At 42.2% G+C, this 18,342-nt stretch overlaps 2 protein-coding genes across 2 annotated transcripts; both read left to right on the top strand.

Annotated features, from left to right (window-relative positions):
• The first annotated feature begins 560 nt into the window (after nt 1–560).
• On the top strand, nt 561–4,377 carry ccndx (cyclin Dx). The gene is made up of 4 exons (XM_033970901.1): nt 561–872; nt 1,884–2,099; nt 3,122–3,430; nt 4,225–4,377. The coding sequence occupies exons 1-4, from the start codon at nt 561–563 to the stop codon at nt 4,375–4,377; spliced, it is 990 nt and encodes a 329-aa protein (XP_033826792.1).
• A 1,880-nt stretch (nt 4,378–6,257) lies between these two features.
• On the top strand, nt 6,258–18,233 carry nucb1 (nucleobindin 1). The gene is made up of 14 exons (XM_033970675.2): nt 6,258–6,339; nt 7,052–7,175; nt 7,641–7,748; nt 9,698–9,830; nt 10,907–11,010; nt 11,624–11,692; nt 11,776–11,892; nt 12,354–12,444; nt 13,180–13,238; nt 13,343–13,435; nt 14,599–14,688; nt 15,435–15,605; nt 15,943–16,057; nt 17,374–18,233. Exons 2-14 carry the CDS (start codon nt 7,056–7,058, stop codon nt 17,430–17,432), a joined length of 1,329 nt encoding a protein of 442 aa, XP_033826566.1. The 5' UTR covers nt 6,258–6,339; nt 7,052–7,055; the 3' UTR covers nt 17,433–18,233.
• Nucleotides 18,234–18,342: the final 109 nt, after the last annotated feature.

Raw genomic sequence — 18,342 nt, forward strand, 5'->3', positions numbered from 1 at the left:
TGTTCAAGCATTCACAACCAGAAGAGAGAAGAGAGAGACAGACAGAGAGACGGAGAGAAAGACAGGGAGAGAAACGGAGGTTACGTTTGGCAGGAACACTGATTTCAGACTTGGGGTTAAGTAGTTGGAGTTACAAAAGTAGAAGTAGTTTTTTTAATTTGCACATTTGGGAAGAAGACATTTGAAGGAGACAAATTTAAACTTTTGTAGTAGCAGTAGTAGTAGTAGTAGTAGTGGTAGTAGTAAGTTTACTTTGCAAGTTAGGTTGGAAAAGTTATTGGAAGTGGTGGTTGCTTCCTAAAAGGTCACAAGTAGTAGTAGTAGTAGGAGTAATAGTAGTAGTGGTGGTAATTGTAGTAGTAGTAGTAGTAGAAGTAGTAGCAGTAGCAGGAGTTGTAGTTGTAGTTGTAAGTTTACTTGGCAAGTAAGGTTGGAAAAGTTATTGGAAGTGGTGGCGGTTTCCTAAGAGGCCATAAGTAGTAGTATTAGTATTAGTAGTAGTTGTAGTAGTAGTAGTAGTGGTGGTAACAGTAGTAGCAGCAGTGGCAGTAGTAGTAAAAATGTCCCAGGAGCTGGCAGTGTCGCTCTGGTGTGAAGAAGCAGGTGATGCTCACAGTCTGGAGGAGGACCACACAGAGTCCCGAGTCCTGGTTGAGATCCCAGTGCAGACCCGGGATAGTCCGGTTGAGATTCAGGAGCAGAACCAGGAGCGGTGCGATGTCCCGGCCGCTTGGGACCCTTCCGTTTTGGGGCAGAGGGCGGTCACGAGGCTCCTTCAGCTGGAGAGGAGGTACCTGCCCTCGGCGCTGTATGTCAGTCTGATCCAGGGGGCGCCAGAGAGCAGAGACGAGCTGGTCAAATGGGCCATGGAGGTGAGGCTGACTCTGATGCTGCAAGAAATATATCCACACTTAATGTATGTACTGTGCTTAAGTATATGTTTACATCTCCAAAGCTCGAAATGCTCTGTTCCACCGTGTGACGTGTGACACAGAGATAGATCGGTTTTATGCTGTACTGCTATTTCAAAAACAGGCCAAATAAGAGTCAGGTTTGTGGAGACGCAAGCCCATGCACAGTAAGGACGCATGTTTTTAGGTGCAATAAACACAACCATGATGAAAAAGCATGTTTTTATTTTGAGTCTGTTTTTGCCCAAAAAAGTTACAGGTCCATGCTATGGCTTTGAATATTGTGATTTTTTTAAATTTATTTACTCATAAAGTATAAATTAAATTTCATTTGGCAGGAAAACTGATTTTAAACTTGGATTGAAGTAGCTGGATTAGTAAAAGTAGTAGTAGTGATTTTAATTAGCATGTCTGGGAAGAAGACATTTGAAGCTACTACTAAAGTTTTGTGGCAGCAGCAGCAGCAGCAGCAGCAGCAGCAGTAGTAGTAGTAGTAGTAGCAGTAGTAGTAGTAGTAGTAGTAGTAGTAATATAGACTGGACTGTAGTGGAATCGTGACTATGGAAAAAGTCCATTCTGTCAATCATTTACTTGATGTCTACAGTTCTGTACATCACACATGTTTTTGGCCTGGTCCTGTTTCAAAACACTGTCACAATGGCTCTGTTTATCTCCCCTGCAGGCTTTTAATAGACCCCCTCCCCTCTCTCGTTTCTTCTCTCTTCCCTTTCCTCTCTCCTCTCTCCTCTCTCCCCTCTCCCCCCTCAGGTGTGCTCGGACAAAGACTGTGAGGAGCAGGTCTTCCCCCTCTCTCCTCTCTCTCTGACCTCCATGCTGACGCCCTCTCTCTCTCTGTGTCTCCCCCCTCAGGTGAGCTCGGACACGGGGTGTGAGGAGCAGGTCTTCCCCCTCTCTCCTCTCTCTCTGACCTCCATGCTGACCCCCTCTCTCTCTCTGTGTCTCCCCTCTCAGGTGTGCTCGGACGCGGGGTGTGAGGAGCAGGTCTTCCCCCTCTCGGTCTCTCTCTTGGACAGGTTCTTGAGTTCATCTTTGTCTGTCCCGGCGTCTCCGTTTTGTCTGGTGGCGTCCTGTGTCCTCGTGGCGTCTAAATTGACTGAGTGTGAGACGCTCCCTGTGGACACGCTGTGTGCCGCCGCAGAGTACAGCTTCAGCTCCCACAGCCTCAGGGTCAGCTCTATTTTACTTTACAACACTGAACTTTTATTTTATTTCTATTTACATAATTTATGATGGAAAACTGTTCAGAACATATGGTACATTTACTGTGCTAACTCAAGACCCCAAATTAGTCCAAGTTTAGTTCTTCCATAGACCTGATTTAGTCCAACGTTAGTCTTGCTTTTATCCTGGTTCAGTCCTGGCTGTTTTTAATCCTGGTTTAGTTCTGGTTTAGTTTTAGTTCAGAACTGGTTTAGTCCTGGTTTAGTCCTGGTTTAATCCTGGTTTAGTCCTAGTATAGTCCTGGTTCAGTCCTGGTTTAATTCTGGTTTAGTCCTGGTTTAGTCCTGGTTAGTCCTGGTTTAGTCCTGTTCAGTTCTGGTTTAGACCTGGTTCAGTGGTTTAGTTTTAGTTCAAAACTGGATTAGTTCTGGTTTAATCCTGGTTTAGTCCTGGTTTAGTCCTGGTTTAGTCCTGGTTTAGTCCTGGTTTAGTCCTGGTTTAGTCCTGTTCAGTCCTGGTTTAGACTTGGTTTAGTCTTGGTTTAGTCCTGGTTTAGTTTTAGTGCAGAACTGGTTTAGTCCTGGTTTTGTCCTGGCTTAGTCCTGGTTTAGTCCTGGTTTAGTCCTGGTTTAGTCCTGGTTTAGACCTGGTTCAGTCCTGGTTTAGTCCTGGTTTAGACCTGGTTCAGTCCTGGTTTAGTCCCGGTTTAGTCCTGGTTTAGTTCTGGTTCAGTCCTGGTTTAGTCCCTGTATTTTAAGTCTTTGAGACCAGACCATGTTGGCAGAGTGGTTAGCGCTCTGGCCTCCAGGAAGAAGATCTCTGGTCCAAACCCTGGGTCTTTCTGTGTGGAGTTTGCATGTTCTCCCTGTGTACTGACCAAGACTAGCTCATGAGGTGGGTCTGGAGATGGGTCTCACTGCTCCTGACGGGTCTAACCCAGGGACACTGAAGGATGGGTCAAATGCAGGTTTCTTTATGGGGACAATAAAGTGAACCCTAACTTTAACCTAACCCTTAACCTTCTTCAGGAGATGGAGCGTGTGCTGGTGGGGACTCTGAGCTGGGACCTGGCCTCCGTCACGCCACAGGACTTCCTCCCTCACTTCCTGTCTGCGGCGGTGACATCATCATCACGTGATGGCTCAGATCTGGCGTCCACGGTGCGCAGACACAGTGACACTCTCTCCGCTCTGTGTGTGTGCGACCCGCGCTTCCTCGGGGCCCCTCCATCGCTGCTTGCGGCCGGAGCTTTGTGCTGCGCTTTAAAGGGACTGGGAACCAACCAGCACCTGGAGCTGACCACAGAGAGGATCGCTCACCTGTGTCAGACTGACCCCGTGAGTCCTCCTCTGCATCAGTGCATCCTCTGCTCCTATGACCCTCTTACACCTGTCCTCCTCCTCTTCATCCTCTCCTCCTTCTCCTTCCTTCTTTTCCTCACCTTCTCCTTCTCTTTTCCTCTGCGCTTCCTCTCCTCCTCCTCTCCTCTTCTTCCTCTCTCTCTTCGCCTCATCTGCTCCTCCTTCTCTTCATCACCTCCTCTTCTTCCTCCTCCCCCTCTTCTTCGCTTCCTCCTCCCTATTTCTCATTCTCCCCTTCTCCTCTTTCTCCTCTCTCTCTTCTCCTCATCTGGTCCTCCTTTTCTCCCCCTCTCCTTCTCTTCATCATCTCCTCTTCCTTCTCCTCTTCCTCCCCCTCCTCCTCTCCTTCGCTTCCTCCTCTCCTCCTCTCTCTTTCTCAGTCTCCTCCTCTCCTCCTCCTCCCCTCTTCCTCCTCTCTCTCTTCTCCTCATCTGCTCCTCCTTCTCTCTCCCTCTTCTTCTCTTCATCATCTCCTTTTCCTCCTCCTCTCATTTGCTTCCTCCTCTCTCTTTCTCAGCCTCCTCCTCTCCTCCTCCTCCCCTCTTCCTCCTCTCTCTTCTCCTCATGTGCTCCTCCTTCTCTCCCCCTCTTCTTCTCTTCATCATCTCCTCTTCATCATCTCCTCTTCCTCCTCCTCCTCCTCTTCCCATTTGCTTTCTCCTCTCTTCTACTTCCTCCTCTCCTCCACTTCCTACTCTCTTTCTCATTCTCCTCCTCTCCTCCTCTTCCTCCTCCTCTCCTCCTCCTCATCTCCTCCTGCTCTTTTTCAGGCCGTGTTGCAGTACTTCTCTGAGATGATTGAGTTGGTTCTTCGTGAGCGTTTGAGCGGTGGACTCCAGAGTGCCCCCTCACAGAAAGAGGAGGAACTGACCGAGCCGCCGCGCCCTGGGACCCCGGCGGACATGACAGAGATCGACTTTTAACAAAACACAGAAAAAAAACAACTGAAATCTGAATTTTAATCTTGATTTGAAAAGTTTGGGTCGAAAAATATCAAATTCGTGTGATTTGAACCTTCTGCCACTTCTTTATACAGTTTATGGAAACACCTTTGAAACTCTTTATGATGTCAGAACTGAAGCACTGCAGAGCACAGACCTCCACCAAGGCACAACCTGCAACCAAACCAGTTACGTCATAATTTATTTATTTCTATTTCATGTTTGAGTTTTAACTTTAAATGACTTGAAATTTAACATTTTTTGACTCTTATAGATGTATTTATTGAGCCTTTTCATTTGATATTTCTTGAACAAACATATATATATATTTTGAAACCAGTCAGAAAAAGGTTGTGTTCACGTGACGTCAGCTCAATGTAGAATCCCTCCAGTTTAAACAGAGCTGGAAACTGCCAGATACAGATGTGTTGACCTGGTTTATGGCTAATATCTGTGTAATTCCTCTGCCTATCTACATGAAACAAAAACTGACACAAAATACTGCATCTTCTCTGTCAGTTTAAATAAAAAAAAGTCACATACCTTCAGAAAGTGGAGCCATTTTTCAACCCCAAAGACGTGAGTGTTATCAGTTCAAAGGACTTTAAGCCATAAGATGAATATGACAAGTTTGTGGAGCCAATCCCAAACTAATAACAATGAGAAAGTTCAACATTTATTGATCAGAAGTTTGGAGATTTCATTAAAAACAGTGAATCTCCCACAGAGTTACAAAGGCCTCCTGCTGAACCGACGACATGATCAACCCAAACTCTGAACCCGCAGCCTGAGTGTAGCATCATGTGACCAATCAGAGATCAGCCCGACTGATCCAAACCTCTGCAAATGATTTAAAGTGTGATTTTAATTTATTTTAACTTATTCATTGAGTTGTTTTGAAATGTGCCATATCTTTTATATTATTATTATTATTATTATTGAATGGAGTTTTACATAATGTTTATTTATGTCTTTTATTTATTTCCACGTGCACTTCGTCTGGTTTGATGTTAATTTATTCTTCTGCCTGTGAAATCCACTTTGCTTTGTGTCTGTGCCCTGTTTGAAATACTTTATACTGCACATATATTTTTCAAAAGAAATAAAAGGTTTTGTAAATAAGATAAAGAGATTTTCAATGGTTTAATTTTATGAAAACAGAAGCTAATCAATGCAATCAATATGAGCTCCAGCTATAGTGCAGTTCATATTGTCAACATAAAGCTCAAGTCACCACTATTTTTTACTCAAGTAAGAGTACTGTTACTTCAATAAAAATATTACTCAAGTAAGAGTTAAAGTATGCTGCTAGAAAAGTACAATTTCTTTAAAAAGTTACTCAAGTAAATGTAATTGTGTACTGAGTACTTGAGTAATAGCAGAGTAGATTTTTTTTTTTTTTCATAATTAGGCTTAGATTATAATATTATTGTTTTAATATATTAATAACTGATTTGTCTGTTTTTTGTTCATTATTTATTTAATTTTCTTTGTAAATTACGCTTTAGTTTCGAATTTTACTTTACAAAATTGTACACCCATTCTGACCCTGGTGACAGATAATTTTAGCAAATATATATATATATATATATATATATATATATATATATATATATATATATATATATATATATATATATATATATATATATATATATATATATATATATATATATATATATATATATATATATATATATATATATATATATATATATATATATATATATATATATATATATATATATATATATATATATATATATATATATATATATATATATATATATATATATAAAACCTCAGAATAAAAAGGAAATTGTAAAATAAAAGTGTAAATAATATAAAAAAATTTAAAAATCTAAACCGGTCCTGCTCGTGACGTCATATTAAAGCGACGCGGACAGAGCTCATACGCAGCGGATCAGGCAGCAGCGCAAACAGGTACGAGAACGGCCTTAAAACAGATTTACAGCGGGATTCTGTTGTTATTTACCTCGGCACCGCGGTGCTATGAGCAGTGTCGTGTGTGGATGCGTGAGTTAAACGATAGAGTTTAAATCTTGAGAAATTGAGATGTTTTTGTGGCGCGATGACAGAACGATAAACCTGAGAGGAGGATCCTGGCGCAGTGTCGCGGATGTACGTGTGTTATTCCAATGACTCTGCTGCTGCTTGTATGTTTCAGATCGCTGTTTTTAATAACTGAATACCGATGTACATTTTAATTTTGTAATTTTATGGGTTAGGGTAACTGTTTTGATGCTTTGCTCCGTCTAACCCTCTCCTCTGCATCCCCTCCTCTCCCCTCATGTCCCTCCTCTCCCCTCATGTCCCTCCTCTCCCCTCATGTCCCTCCTCTCCCCTCATGTCCCCTCATGTCCCCTCATGTCCCCTCATGTCCCTCCTCTCCCCTCATGTCTCACCTCTCCCCTCCTCATTTCTCACCCTCTCTCCTCCCCTCTCACCTTCCCTCTCACCCTTTTACCTCCCCTCCTCTCTTTCCTTCCTCTCCCACTCCTCTCCCTCCCTTCCCTCTCTCCTCCTCTTTTGTCTCCTCACCTCTCTTCCTCTTTCCCCCCTCTTTCTCTTCACCTTTCTTCCTTTTCACCTCTCTTCCTCTCCTCCTCTCCCCTTCTTTCCCTCTTTCTTGCAGGAGGATGGGGTGTAGAAGTGTGCATCTGCTGCTTCTGTCTCTGTGTGTTGCAGTTTCCTCTGTCCCCATCGACCGCAATGAAGTTCCTCAGGAAACCAAGGAGGAGCCTCAGGAGGAGAACATGGTGAGAACGTCTCTCTTTTTTTCTTTTTTTTTTAAATTAATGTTATAATGTTATTCCCTCATCAAAAATATGGAAAAGGTTTTAGATGTCATCCACGCATGTTTGAATATTTTAGCAATCTCTCCTGGGCTCTATTTTAACCCCCATTTACAGTTGGCTGTAAGCTCCTGTCCAAAGCTCCATTCACAAGCCTGCATCACCCATGATTTACAACTTTACAAACCTGACATGATGTGCAGTAGGTTCATTTAGTGGGATGCAGGTTGAATGTGTTGTGACAGCGCTCTGAAGGGATAGTGACTTAGCACAGAGAGCAAAGGGAGGGGAGACTCAGATTGTCTCTTTGATACCCCATAGGAGCAAAACACCTCTTCTTTAAAGAGTCTAAGACTTCTTATTTTTCTCCTTTTTGTTCTGAAATGGTTTGCACTTCACTTTTATAATGTTTATTTCTGTGTATTTCAGGACACAGGTCTGTACTACGACCGGTACCTGCGAGAGGTGATCGAGGTCCTGGAGACGGACTCTCACTTCAGAGAGAAACTGCAAACGGCCAATACAGAGGACATAAAGGTGTTTAATATCACACTACTGTCCCACGCAGGACAAACACAGTATCTGCATTTATAGAACTGTTAAACAGAACTATGGTTGTAAATGTTGTGCCCTGTGCCACCAGCTACTAGACCAGGGGTTGGCAACCTGCGGCTCTTTCGTCCTTATACTGCGGCTCCGTGTGGCTTGGAAAAATTGTATTTAATTGAAGTGTATTTTTTTGTGTAATTTTTTTATTGTAGTTAAAATTGGAAGATTACTGTGATCTTGAAATGTGAACATTATATTTTTTATTTTTCGTTACTCAAAATAAGCGTCACACTCGTGGATCTATGTTAAAAACAAACACTGCTCGTGCCTCACAGACGACAGCTTACAGTCCTACGTAAAGATTCCTATCTCTGTAGTCTCTGTAGCACTTCCTGGATTTCATAAGCAACAAACTGTAGTTGTTTATACAAATCAAAGAGGTAAAAAACAACAACATATATACAGTGTCATCTTCATTTTAGATGCCAAAAAGTATTTGCAGCTTCCAGAGTTTTTTTTTCTGTGGAAACTGGGTACAAATGGCTCTTTGTGTGTTAAAGGTTGCCAACTCCTGTACTAGACTGACAGAGTTTAAAGGTGTTAGAATATGTGGTTGAAGAGCCAATACTTATGTGTTTAGCGAAGAATCCTTTTATTGACATTTTTATGCTGTTGATTGTTCTCTGACAGGTCAGAACTAGAGTTTATATATGCAGAATCTGCTGGTTCCAACTGAGCTATAGTGATACCAGAGTCAGAGTTGCACACACCGGCCCCTGTGCGGTCACTAATTTCAATCAATAGTCTGCCAAATCCATCAATGATAAATTTATAATCACTATGTTCTGCACAAAGTGTCAACATCCAAAATGTCCACAGCTTGAGAAGGTAAAGGTGGTGGCTGCTCCTGTGGTTGTTAGATCCACTTTACATGGGCAGCTTTACACAAGGAGACCTGCTTCAGCTCATTGAACTTGAGCGTTGTAAGCTTCTCCTCAGATGCTACGTGTGTTTCCAGCTGCATCTCCATCTCCTTCTTTGTCCTAATGGTGTCAAATTGTTCATCCAGTCCATGAATCTTCTCAAGATAAGATGCTTTCACCAAAAGTGCCATATCAGCCCGCCTTAAAGCACGGGCTGATATGGTTGGTCCAATTCCAAAATGTCCAGTTTTATATCAGGTTTATTTACTTGAAGCCAGGCACTCCAAGCTCCAATCCTGAGGCAGTTTTTGACTTATGTAGCGGCCAGCATCCCTGTGCTGCCAGCTACTAGACTAACAGAGTTTATTGGTGTTAGTATGTGTGATTGAAGAGCCCAATACTCGTGTTTAGTGAAGAATCCTTTTATTGACATTTATTTTCTGCACTAGCCCAACCACGATCAAAAATTGTGTGCCTCTACTCTGTAGCACTGACTCATCCTTAATTAGCCCTTAAATAGGCACACCCGGGCACACCTGGTAAGACCAAATATGATTGTGATGAGGAAACAACATTATAACAGATCAGAGAATAGTGTAATATGGGCCCTTCTTTTCAGTGTAGTGTTGTCACGATACAAACTCTATTTTGATACAAAGGAATATACTTGATACCACGATGATAATAAAAACTCACAATAGAATGTTATTTTCAATATTAAATAGCAGCACATTCTTTTATATTCCCATGTGGCCTTATATCTGTGTAATCCTTCAGTGGTCCATGGGTGTATACTATTCTATGTGTCTTATACTTGTTCTGATTCAGCTCAAGATCATTTTAAAGATATTCAGGAAAGGTTCATTTCTGTCCTGTGAATGGGACTTTTTTAGTATTGATACTTGTTCAAATGATTATCTAGTTTCAATACTACTTTCGATTAGTACCTGATTTTCGATATATTTGACTTCTCCCTCACCCTCTTCTTTTGTTCATTTGTTTGTTCCTCTTCAGAGTGGTCGTTTGAGTAAAGAGCTGGATCTGGTCGGGCATCATGTTCGCACGCGACTGGATGAGCTCAAGAGACAGGAAGTGTCCCGACTACGGATGCTGCTGAGGGCCAAACTGGACAGCACCAACACACAGAGTAACAATAGTCTTATATTATATTTACTATATCTACTACTCTAAAGCCATCACTCTAGAGCTGTGTTTGTCATGGCAGTGGTGCAGTGGGGTAAGCACGACAGGGTGACCGGTTCTAATTCTTCTCCAACACATACACTTCAAAAAGTAATATCCAGTTGACAGATTTAATTTCGTCTTTTGCTTTCCAGTGGTTAAAGATACTTGAATTCAGAATAATTTAAGTTAGTAATGCTAACAACAAGTAGCATGCTAACAGTCCTCTTCCTGTTTATCCCCCCATATCTCCCCCTCTCCCCTCCTCTCTTCCCTTTCCCTCCCACCTATTTTTTTAAAAACTTTTTTCAGCATTTTGCATTAATTTTAGTTTTTAAAAGATTATCTCTAACTGGAATTGGATGATAAAAATGCATTTTTCTTCTCATGAGAACAAAATGTTGAAATATTTTAAAGTAAAGTCTAAATAAATCTAAACCAGTCCAAACATCTCAAAGAAAGAAATATTGGGAATTCTGGTCATTTTAACTCCTTTTCGATGGTTAGTGTAAAGTTGTTGTGTCTCTGGCAAGACGCACACTCAGTTGAAATTGTTAGGCGTTGTTCCTTAGAGCAGCTCCATGTTGGACTTTTGGACAGATGCAAAAATGTGAGACTTCTTCGCAGATGGAGACACATTCAGGAGAGTGATGTGTCTTTAGACTTTAGCACTGATGAGAGTTTGGGGTCGTAGTTCATCTGTCAATCACATGTCACATGATCAATACCTCTACAGCCCTCCTTCCTCTTTCCCTCCTCCCTCCTCTTTCCTCCTCCTCCTCCTCTGTTCTGTCTGAAGAATGTGACCTCTCCTCACAACAGGAGGTTTTGTTTTACTGTCACCAGTTTTCAAACATCTCTATTGTCCAATATTACAGATTTGGTCCCAGTTTGATTTTGGCTTAGGTCTAGTCCGGGCTCGGTGCGGGCTCGGTGCACACACACATACACGCATACATATAAGAACACAAACTCTTTTCACATTCTGATTCTTGTGTGCGTGTGTCTGTGTGTGTTTGTGTGTCTGTGTGTTCATTGCAGGTCTTCAGATGGACCATGCGTCACTGCTTAAACAGTTTGAACACTTGGACCCACACAACCAGAACACGTTTGAGGCCAAAGACTTGGAACTGCTCATCTCCACGGTAACACATCATGTTCACGGTAACACATCATGTTCACGGTAACACATCATGTTCACGGTAACACATCATGTTCACGGTAACACATCATGTTCACGGTAATGCCCAAAAACAAAAAATGTTTCACACAGGTCACATTTTAAGAGTGAAATGTAAAAATAGCAGGTATTTGGTGTCAGAGTGAGACTGGGACAAAGATCAAACTTAGACTTGTCGTACGACCAAAGATGAGCTGCAGGGAGGGCAACGCACACTCAGAGGAAGGGCATCTGACACACACACACACGCACTCAGAGGAAGGGCATCTGACACACACACACACACACACAGAGGAAGGGCATCTGACACACACACACACACATAGGAAGGGCATCTGACACACACACAGGGAGGGCATCCGACACACACACACACACACACACACACATCCAGGGAGGGCATCTGACACACACACACACGCACACACCGGGAGGGCATTTGACACACACACACACCCCGGGAGGGCATCTGACACACACACACACACACACCCCCACAGGGAGGGCATCTGACACACACACACACACACACACACACACAGGGAGGGCATCTGACACATCTTTGTTTGTTTGTGCAGGCGACCAAAGACCTGGAGAACTACGACGCTGAGAGACACGAGGAGTTTAAACGCTATGAGATGCTAAAGGTGATATTCAAATGTGCAGATGGACAGATGGGGTTTATGTAATCTTAAATAAACATGTGTGTTTGTGTGTGACATTTTTAAAGGAGCACGAGAGACGAGAGTATCTCAAAGGTCTGGACCAGGAGAAGAGGGAGCAGGAGCAGAGGAGACTGGATGAGCTGAAGGACAAACACAGACAGCATCCCAAAGTCAACGCTCCGGTACGAAAATATGTCGATATAAGATTAAAACAACTTGAACAAACAAAGTAATGTGTCAGGCAACGCTGTCAGTCAAACCTGTTGCTAATGCTAGCTATATTCATATCTTGAATCTCGTGTCGAGCGGGTTAATACGAACATTTTAAGACCAAAATGACGAGCCTGACAGCAGCATTTACAGAGAGAGCGGCGACAGTTTTCCAGTGTAAAGTGAATTAGAGCCAGAGTTGAAGGAGCCGGATGCGCACACATGATCACTTCCTGTTTGGAAAGCAACGGCTAGCAGGTTAGCCAGGTCCATTTATATATACAGTCTATGGTTGACCCTTTGCTCAGACTGAACATGGTGCTGCTCTGTGTAACGACAGAAGTTGAAATGTTAGAATTTAGTTTATGTATGTGTCCATGTTTTTCTGTGTTGTATTTAACTGATATGGTGTTTTACTCTCCTCTGTGTCCAGGGCAGCGTGGATCAGCTGAGGGAGGTTTGGGAGGAGACCGACGGACTCGACCCTAAAGAATTCAACCCCAAAACCTTCTTCAAACTCCACGGTCTCAATCTGTTGTTTTTTAAATATATTTTACACATTTTATTATTACTATTAGCTTGAGTTTTATCCTCACATTCTCGCTATGAAGAATCCCTTGGACAATCACTTAAAATTCAACTAGCAGCTATTGTTTTTAGCCCCATTTAAGCTGTGTCACTTTGTTTTCACAGAACAAAGCGCTAAATGACCCTGTTTTAATAATTGTATATCTTAAGTTCTAATACATAATACGACGCTGTCCGAAAGTATTCCACCTAACAACGCTCTACCTGATTTTTAAAAATGTGGAAAATGTAACTAGTCCATTTTAATTGGTTTACTGTGGTCAAGTTATTCCTCACTTACCTTATAGATTACTATGCTAACAACACCTAGCATGCTAACAGTGCGCTTCCTGATTCTCAGACAATAAAGTGCTTTATAATCGGATGCAGACGTTACATAGCAGACTTATTTTGAGCTCATCACACCGCAGTTTTCTACTACAGAGGTCAGCGGACTTGTTTCTTTTATTAATCCTTTTTAAATTAATATTGTGACTTAAAATGCACAAATTATAACAGAATGATCCACAGTTGTCAGAGATTATAACTATAGAGCTGACACAAGCACAATAGAGCTGGTTTAAAATAAACAGTTGCCAAACAGTACTTTACTCCTGACATAAGGTGTTGAGGGCAGTGTCATCCCACAAAAACCCTAACATAAATGAATAAATGCACTTTTTTCCCCACAGACACAAATGAAGACGGAGTTCTGGATGAGCAGGAACTGGAGGCTCTGTTCATTAAAGAGGTAGGTCTCTCCTATATGAGTTATGATAAGTTTATCCTGACTTGGCACATGTGTAGTGGAGGCATGTGTTTTTATATAAGACTTATAATGGAAATGTGTTTCAGCTGGAGAAGGTGTACAATCCTAAGAACGAAGAGGACGACATGATGGAGATGGAGGAGGAGCGGCTGAGGATGAGAGAACACGTCATGAACAATGTGAGTTTAGGCTAGGCCCAGGGTTGTCATTGGTGTCATAATCGATCGAGGAAGAGAAAACATGGAGTTATTTGGAGTTTTGGGACAGTTTAATCTGACTGTTCAAGATGGTGTTTATCAGTACTATGGCTGTTTTTGCATCTGATTTTAAGAGGAGGAGGAGAGATGGAGAGAGAGAAAGTTTAATCTGACTATTCAAGATGCTGTTTACCAGTACTTGTCCATATGGTTTTTGTGTGTGAGATTTTTGTCCGCACCACACTGTGTCTTTTGATGACCAAGACTTTCTTTAGTCGACTACAGCCCGACTGTTGAGGTGTAGTCCTGGTTTGGATGTGGTGGGTACATACACTGTATATATAAATGGACATAGCTAACCTGCTAGCCGCCGCGTTCCAAATAGGAAGTGAGCATGGGCGCGCTTCCGGCTCCATCAACTCTGGCTCGACTTCACTTTACATTGAAAAACCGTGTCCCCTCTCCGCTGCTGTCAGACTCGTCATTTTAGTCTTAACATGTTCGTATTAACCCGCTCTACATGATCCTGCTGTTTTAATTTAGCTATTTTGTTCGTGATTCAAGATATGAACAATAATAACAGTCAAATCTGGCTTCTTCTTTCCCCGAGGTCATTCCTGTTAGCAACAGGTTTGATTGGCAGTGTTGATAAATGCCGGCTCCCTGCTAAACCAGCCATGCGGGCGGGAAAGGATGTTACCTTCAACAGCCTCGCCCCTGATTGGCTCTTTAATTGCTATGATACTTGTGGTTGGAATTCCAAGTATGGAACTCTGCTCCAAATTCTCCCTTATAACTGCTAGCCTCGAGCTTCATTTGACAGGAGTTGAACACTGTGGGTGACGTCACACTCCCTTAGTCCACTTCTTTACACAATCTGTGGGTGGGTGTGAAAGTGTAAGTTTAGATTAGACCTTCTGCCTCCTCTTGCCTCTCATCTGCGCTGACCCCTCCTCAGTCTCTGTTTAACCCTGTGTATTCTGACTGGTCCTCTGCCTCCTATGTCTGAAGGTGGACCTAAACATGGACCTGTGAAACTCCTGTGTGTCTGTTTAACCTCCTCTGTCTCTGTTCGTCCCTCTTCCTCTGTTCTCTCTGTCTCCTGTTTCTATCCTGATCTTACCCATCTCTTGTGTCTTCTGAAGGTGGACCTAAACAGAGATCGTGTGGTGAGTCTGGATGAGTTCCTCAAATCCACTGAGAAGAAAGAGTTCAACAGCCACAAAGAGTGGGAGGTGAGACGTTATTAAAGGGGCTGTATGTAAGATTTATATTACACCCGTGTCCCTCGATTTATTCTATGTTATATTATATGTTTAGACGATTATCCCATCAGAAAGCGGAATGAGCCTCACATGGCTCTCATTTTTGGCCAGTTTCAAAGCTGAAATCCAGTTGGTTTAAACCTAAAAGGCCCTAAACGCTAGCAACTGCAGCCAATCATGAATCAGTGCCAGTGCAGCCTCTGCAGCTCAGTGAGTGAATTCTGGAGGTTCTTTCACATGAGGCCTGTCCATATACTGACAGTGAGACATACCTGTATGTTTCTCTATCTGCAGGTCAAGGCTCTGGACACACAGGCTCAGATGGGACTGTCGTAACTTTTTAAACCTGTAATGCTGCGTTCAGACCGCAGCGTCTGGGGTGTTGGGTTTACATGCATAGTCTATGAGGGAGGCGAGTTTAGGCTGGCCTTGAAGCTCACATTTGAGCTTCGACACCAGAGATACTTTTTTTTTTTTTAATTGGCCGAAATTTGCCATATGACAATGAATTTCAAGCCTCAAATTCAAAGGCAGTCGTTTATAGTCTGCGTTCTCATGCTCAGACTGTGTCGTCATAATCGCACCACACAGTTCCTTAAGTATTTCTTGTAATGCAATAACCATTTGCTCAAAACAACTCAAATTAAAACACATCTTCAAAAGTCATTTTAACATTTAAAATGGGGAGATATTAAGAAGTTTGATTTGTGTTTCAGACTCTGGACATGAAGCAGGTGTACACGGAGGAGGAGCTACAGCGCTTTGAGGCGGAGCTACGAGACAAAGAGGAGGAGCTAAAGAGGAGGGCGGTGGCTCTGAACCAGGAACAGGAAGTCCTCAAGGAGCGAGGAAAGGCTCTGGAGGCCCAGCGGAGGGAGTACCAACAGGTGAGGAGGGGATGGAGGAGAGGGGATGGAGGGAGGAGGAGAGAGGAGAGGAGAGGGGAGGAAGGAGGAGAGGGGAGGAAGGAGGGAGGACACGTTAGATGGATTACCTGTACGGAGGGAACGAGAGAGGGAAGGCTTTGGAGGGGAGTACCAGCTGGTGAACCAGCACTGGACGTGAGACAGAGCAATTTTGGAGAAATAAGAAAAAAATACCTTTACCATAATGTTTCTAAATCCGGAGTGTAAAACATAGAGCAGCATTTGTCTCAAACTGATTTTTCAGAACATGGGACTAATTATATGAAGCACAATCTAAAAACTGTATTTTTCCCATAAGGCTGTGTTGGAGATGTCCAACAGACAGAAGGGGCAGCAGCCTGAGGATGCAGCGCCGCCTGCTGGACCCAATGGAGAACTGCACTTTGAGCCAGAGTCCCAGAAACAGGATAAAGGTACGAGACTTGCCTGAAACAGAACCATAACATGGGTTTAAACCAGATGAGATCGTAAATATTAATCAGGACTCGATCTCGCCATTTTCTCGTCTCCATGGAGATGTCTTTGCCTGTATGTTTCACAGTATAGCAATAAACTTGTCTATCTCCATGGAGATGGGCAGCTCACAGTGAGAATGCAGGATGATTGAGTTCAATATATATTTTTTGCAAGTTAAACTCCCTAATGAAATATAAGATAAATACGTCTAATGCCATGATGGACTCTGTGTTTTCTTGGGCACTTTTAAGTTTTTTAAAGTAAAAAAAAAATAAGATAAATATGTTATCAGTATATTATAATAATTTTGCTTAAGTAAAAGCCAAAAGTAAAATCTGTGAACTGGATGAAAAAGTTGCAGGAGTGAAGACATTTATTCAAGCCGCTTCATTAGTTCTGGTCAGATTGCTGGTGGACACTGCCTTATGTCTATCTGAAGAGAGGAGCTGATAGATATAAGGCAGTGTCCACCAGCAGTGAACACGTGGTCCCGCGCAGCTTCAAAGGCGCTGACCGCAACAGCAAAGCCTCCAGTTCTCATGTGAATGTCACATCGCGAGTAAACCGGTCTGACACAGGAGTCGAAGATGGACCGGGTGAAGTGTGAGTGAGGTGTAAGGACACAGTAACGACGCAATGCCCAGAATGAAAAAAAAATGCTCTTATTTTAGTCTTTTCTTTTTTCCCAAAAAGTTACCCAATAGGGCTTTACAGTAAAGGTATTATATTTCACAAAACTGACCCTTGTGAACTTTAAGCCATGTTATAATGCCGTTACCTCCTGGAGTTACTACCTGGAGTTGTGTTTTGTTTCATTCATACATGTTTGAGTAACCCATTATTTACATCTCCAGTGCTGAAAATACTCTGTTCCACCTTGTGATGTCATGAAGTGGTAGTTTTACTTTTATTTCAATAGAGATTGGCAGTTTCAGGGCTGAAATCATCCAAGTGATTCTAGTGAAGGTGTATGGCATTTAAAAACACAGTGGGGCTCTTTCTGTATTACCACATGACATCACAAGGTGAAAAGATTGTTTTCTGTTTGAGAGAAGAACTAAATGTGCAGGGTTTGTTTGTTAAACATCTGTGAATGAAACAAAACACAACTCCAGGTCTGTTTGTGATGAGGAAACAATATTATAACAGATCAGAAAACAGTGCAATACGGGCCCTTTAATTTAAACAATATCAGTTGAAATGTTTGTTTCTGTATCTTGTTACATCACCTCATTAACTTTCTCTCTCCTTCTCTCTTCTTCTCTTCTTTCAGTGGAAAATGGCACAGACATTTTGGTGGAGCCTCCTCAGAACCTGCCGGTCCACACCTGAGGCTGAACTCCACCCACACCTGAAACTAAACTCTGGACACTTTATTTTAAAATGACTCATGAAACATATTCTTTTGTGCAATAATTTCTATTCTCAGTTTAAGTCGTTTTTAAAATCCCTCAGAGTCTAGTCTCACTGGTATCACTGATTCAAACTCAACATATTTTAAAGAGGGGGTATTATGCAAAATTGATTTTAATTTTTTTTTTTTTTTTTTTGTAGATTTCTACTATGTTATAACAGTGTTCCCTCATCAAAAACATGCCTGAAGAGGGTTTAAATGTCATCCATGCATGTTTCGAGTAATTTGGTGATGTCTCCTAGGCCCTGTTCAAACCCTTCTTACGGTTAGCAGTACAAGCCTGTACAAGGCTCCGCCCACAAGGCTACGTCACCATGCTCCCACACGATAATTCTTCATAAATATACAAAAACATGATACAAAACTGTACACAGCAACTTGACAAACCTGATGTGAGTAGTTTCATTAGTGGGATGCAGCTGATTGTGTTAACAGCGCTCCGAAGGGGGGGTTACATAGCGCAAAGAGCAAAGGGAGAGGAGACTAATAACATCAAAAACGAAAGTGAAACTTATAAAACATGTCGATATGCAAATATAGCATTTATAAAACAATAAAAGGTAAGATGGTCATTTAAATATGTTATGTGTTAGCAGTTAATACCCCACAGAAGTAAAATACCTCCTCTTTAAGGGTTTATTGCTGCATTGTGTTCTTTCGTGTTCATTTCTGTGGTAAAAGCTTCATTAAAGATTATAACAAATGTTTTTAAAGTGAAATGTTTCTGTTGACAGTTTTGTCCATAGATCAGCGTACTGTAACACACTCCAGTTTAACCTGAGCAGAGACGGGCCAGAATCCGGTGGAGTTCTCTCTGTAACTGTCAGA

The sequence above is a fragment of the Periophthalmus magnuspinnatus genome, chromosome 8, assembly GCF_009829125.3.
Source record: "Periophthalmus magnuspinnatus isolate fPerMag1 chromosome 8, fPerMag1.2.pri, whole genome shotgun sequence".
In the NCBI taxonomy this organism is placed as follows: domain Eukaryota; kingdom Metazoa; phylum Chordata; class Actinopteri; order Gobiiformes; family Gobiidae; genus Periophthalmus; species Periophthalmus magnuspinnatus.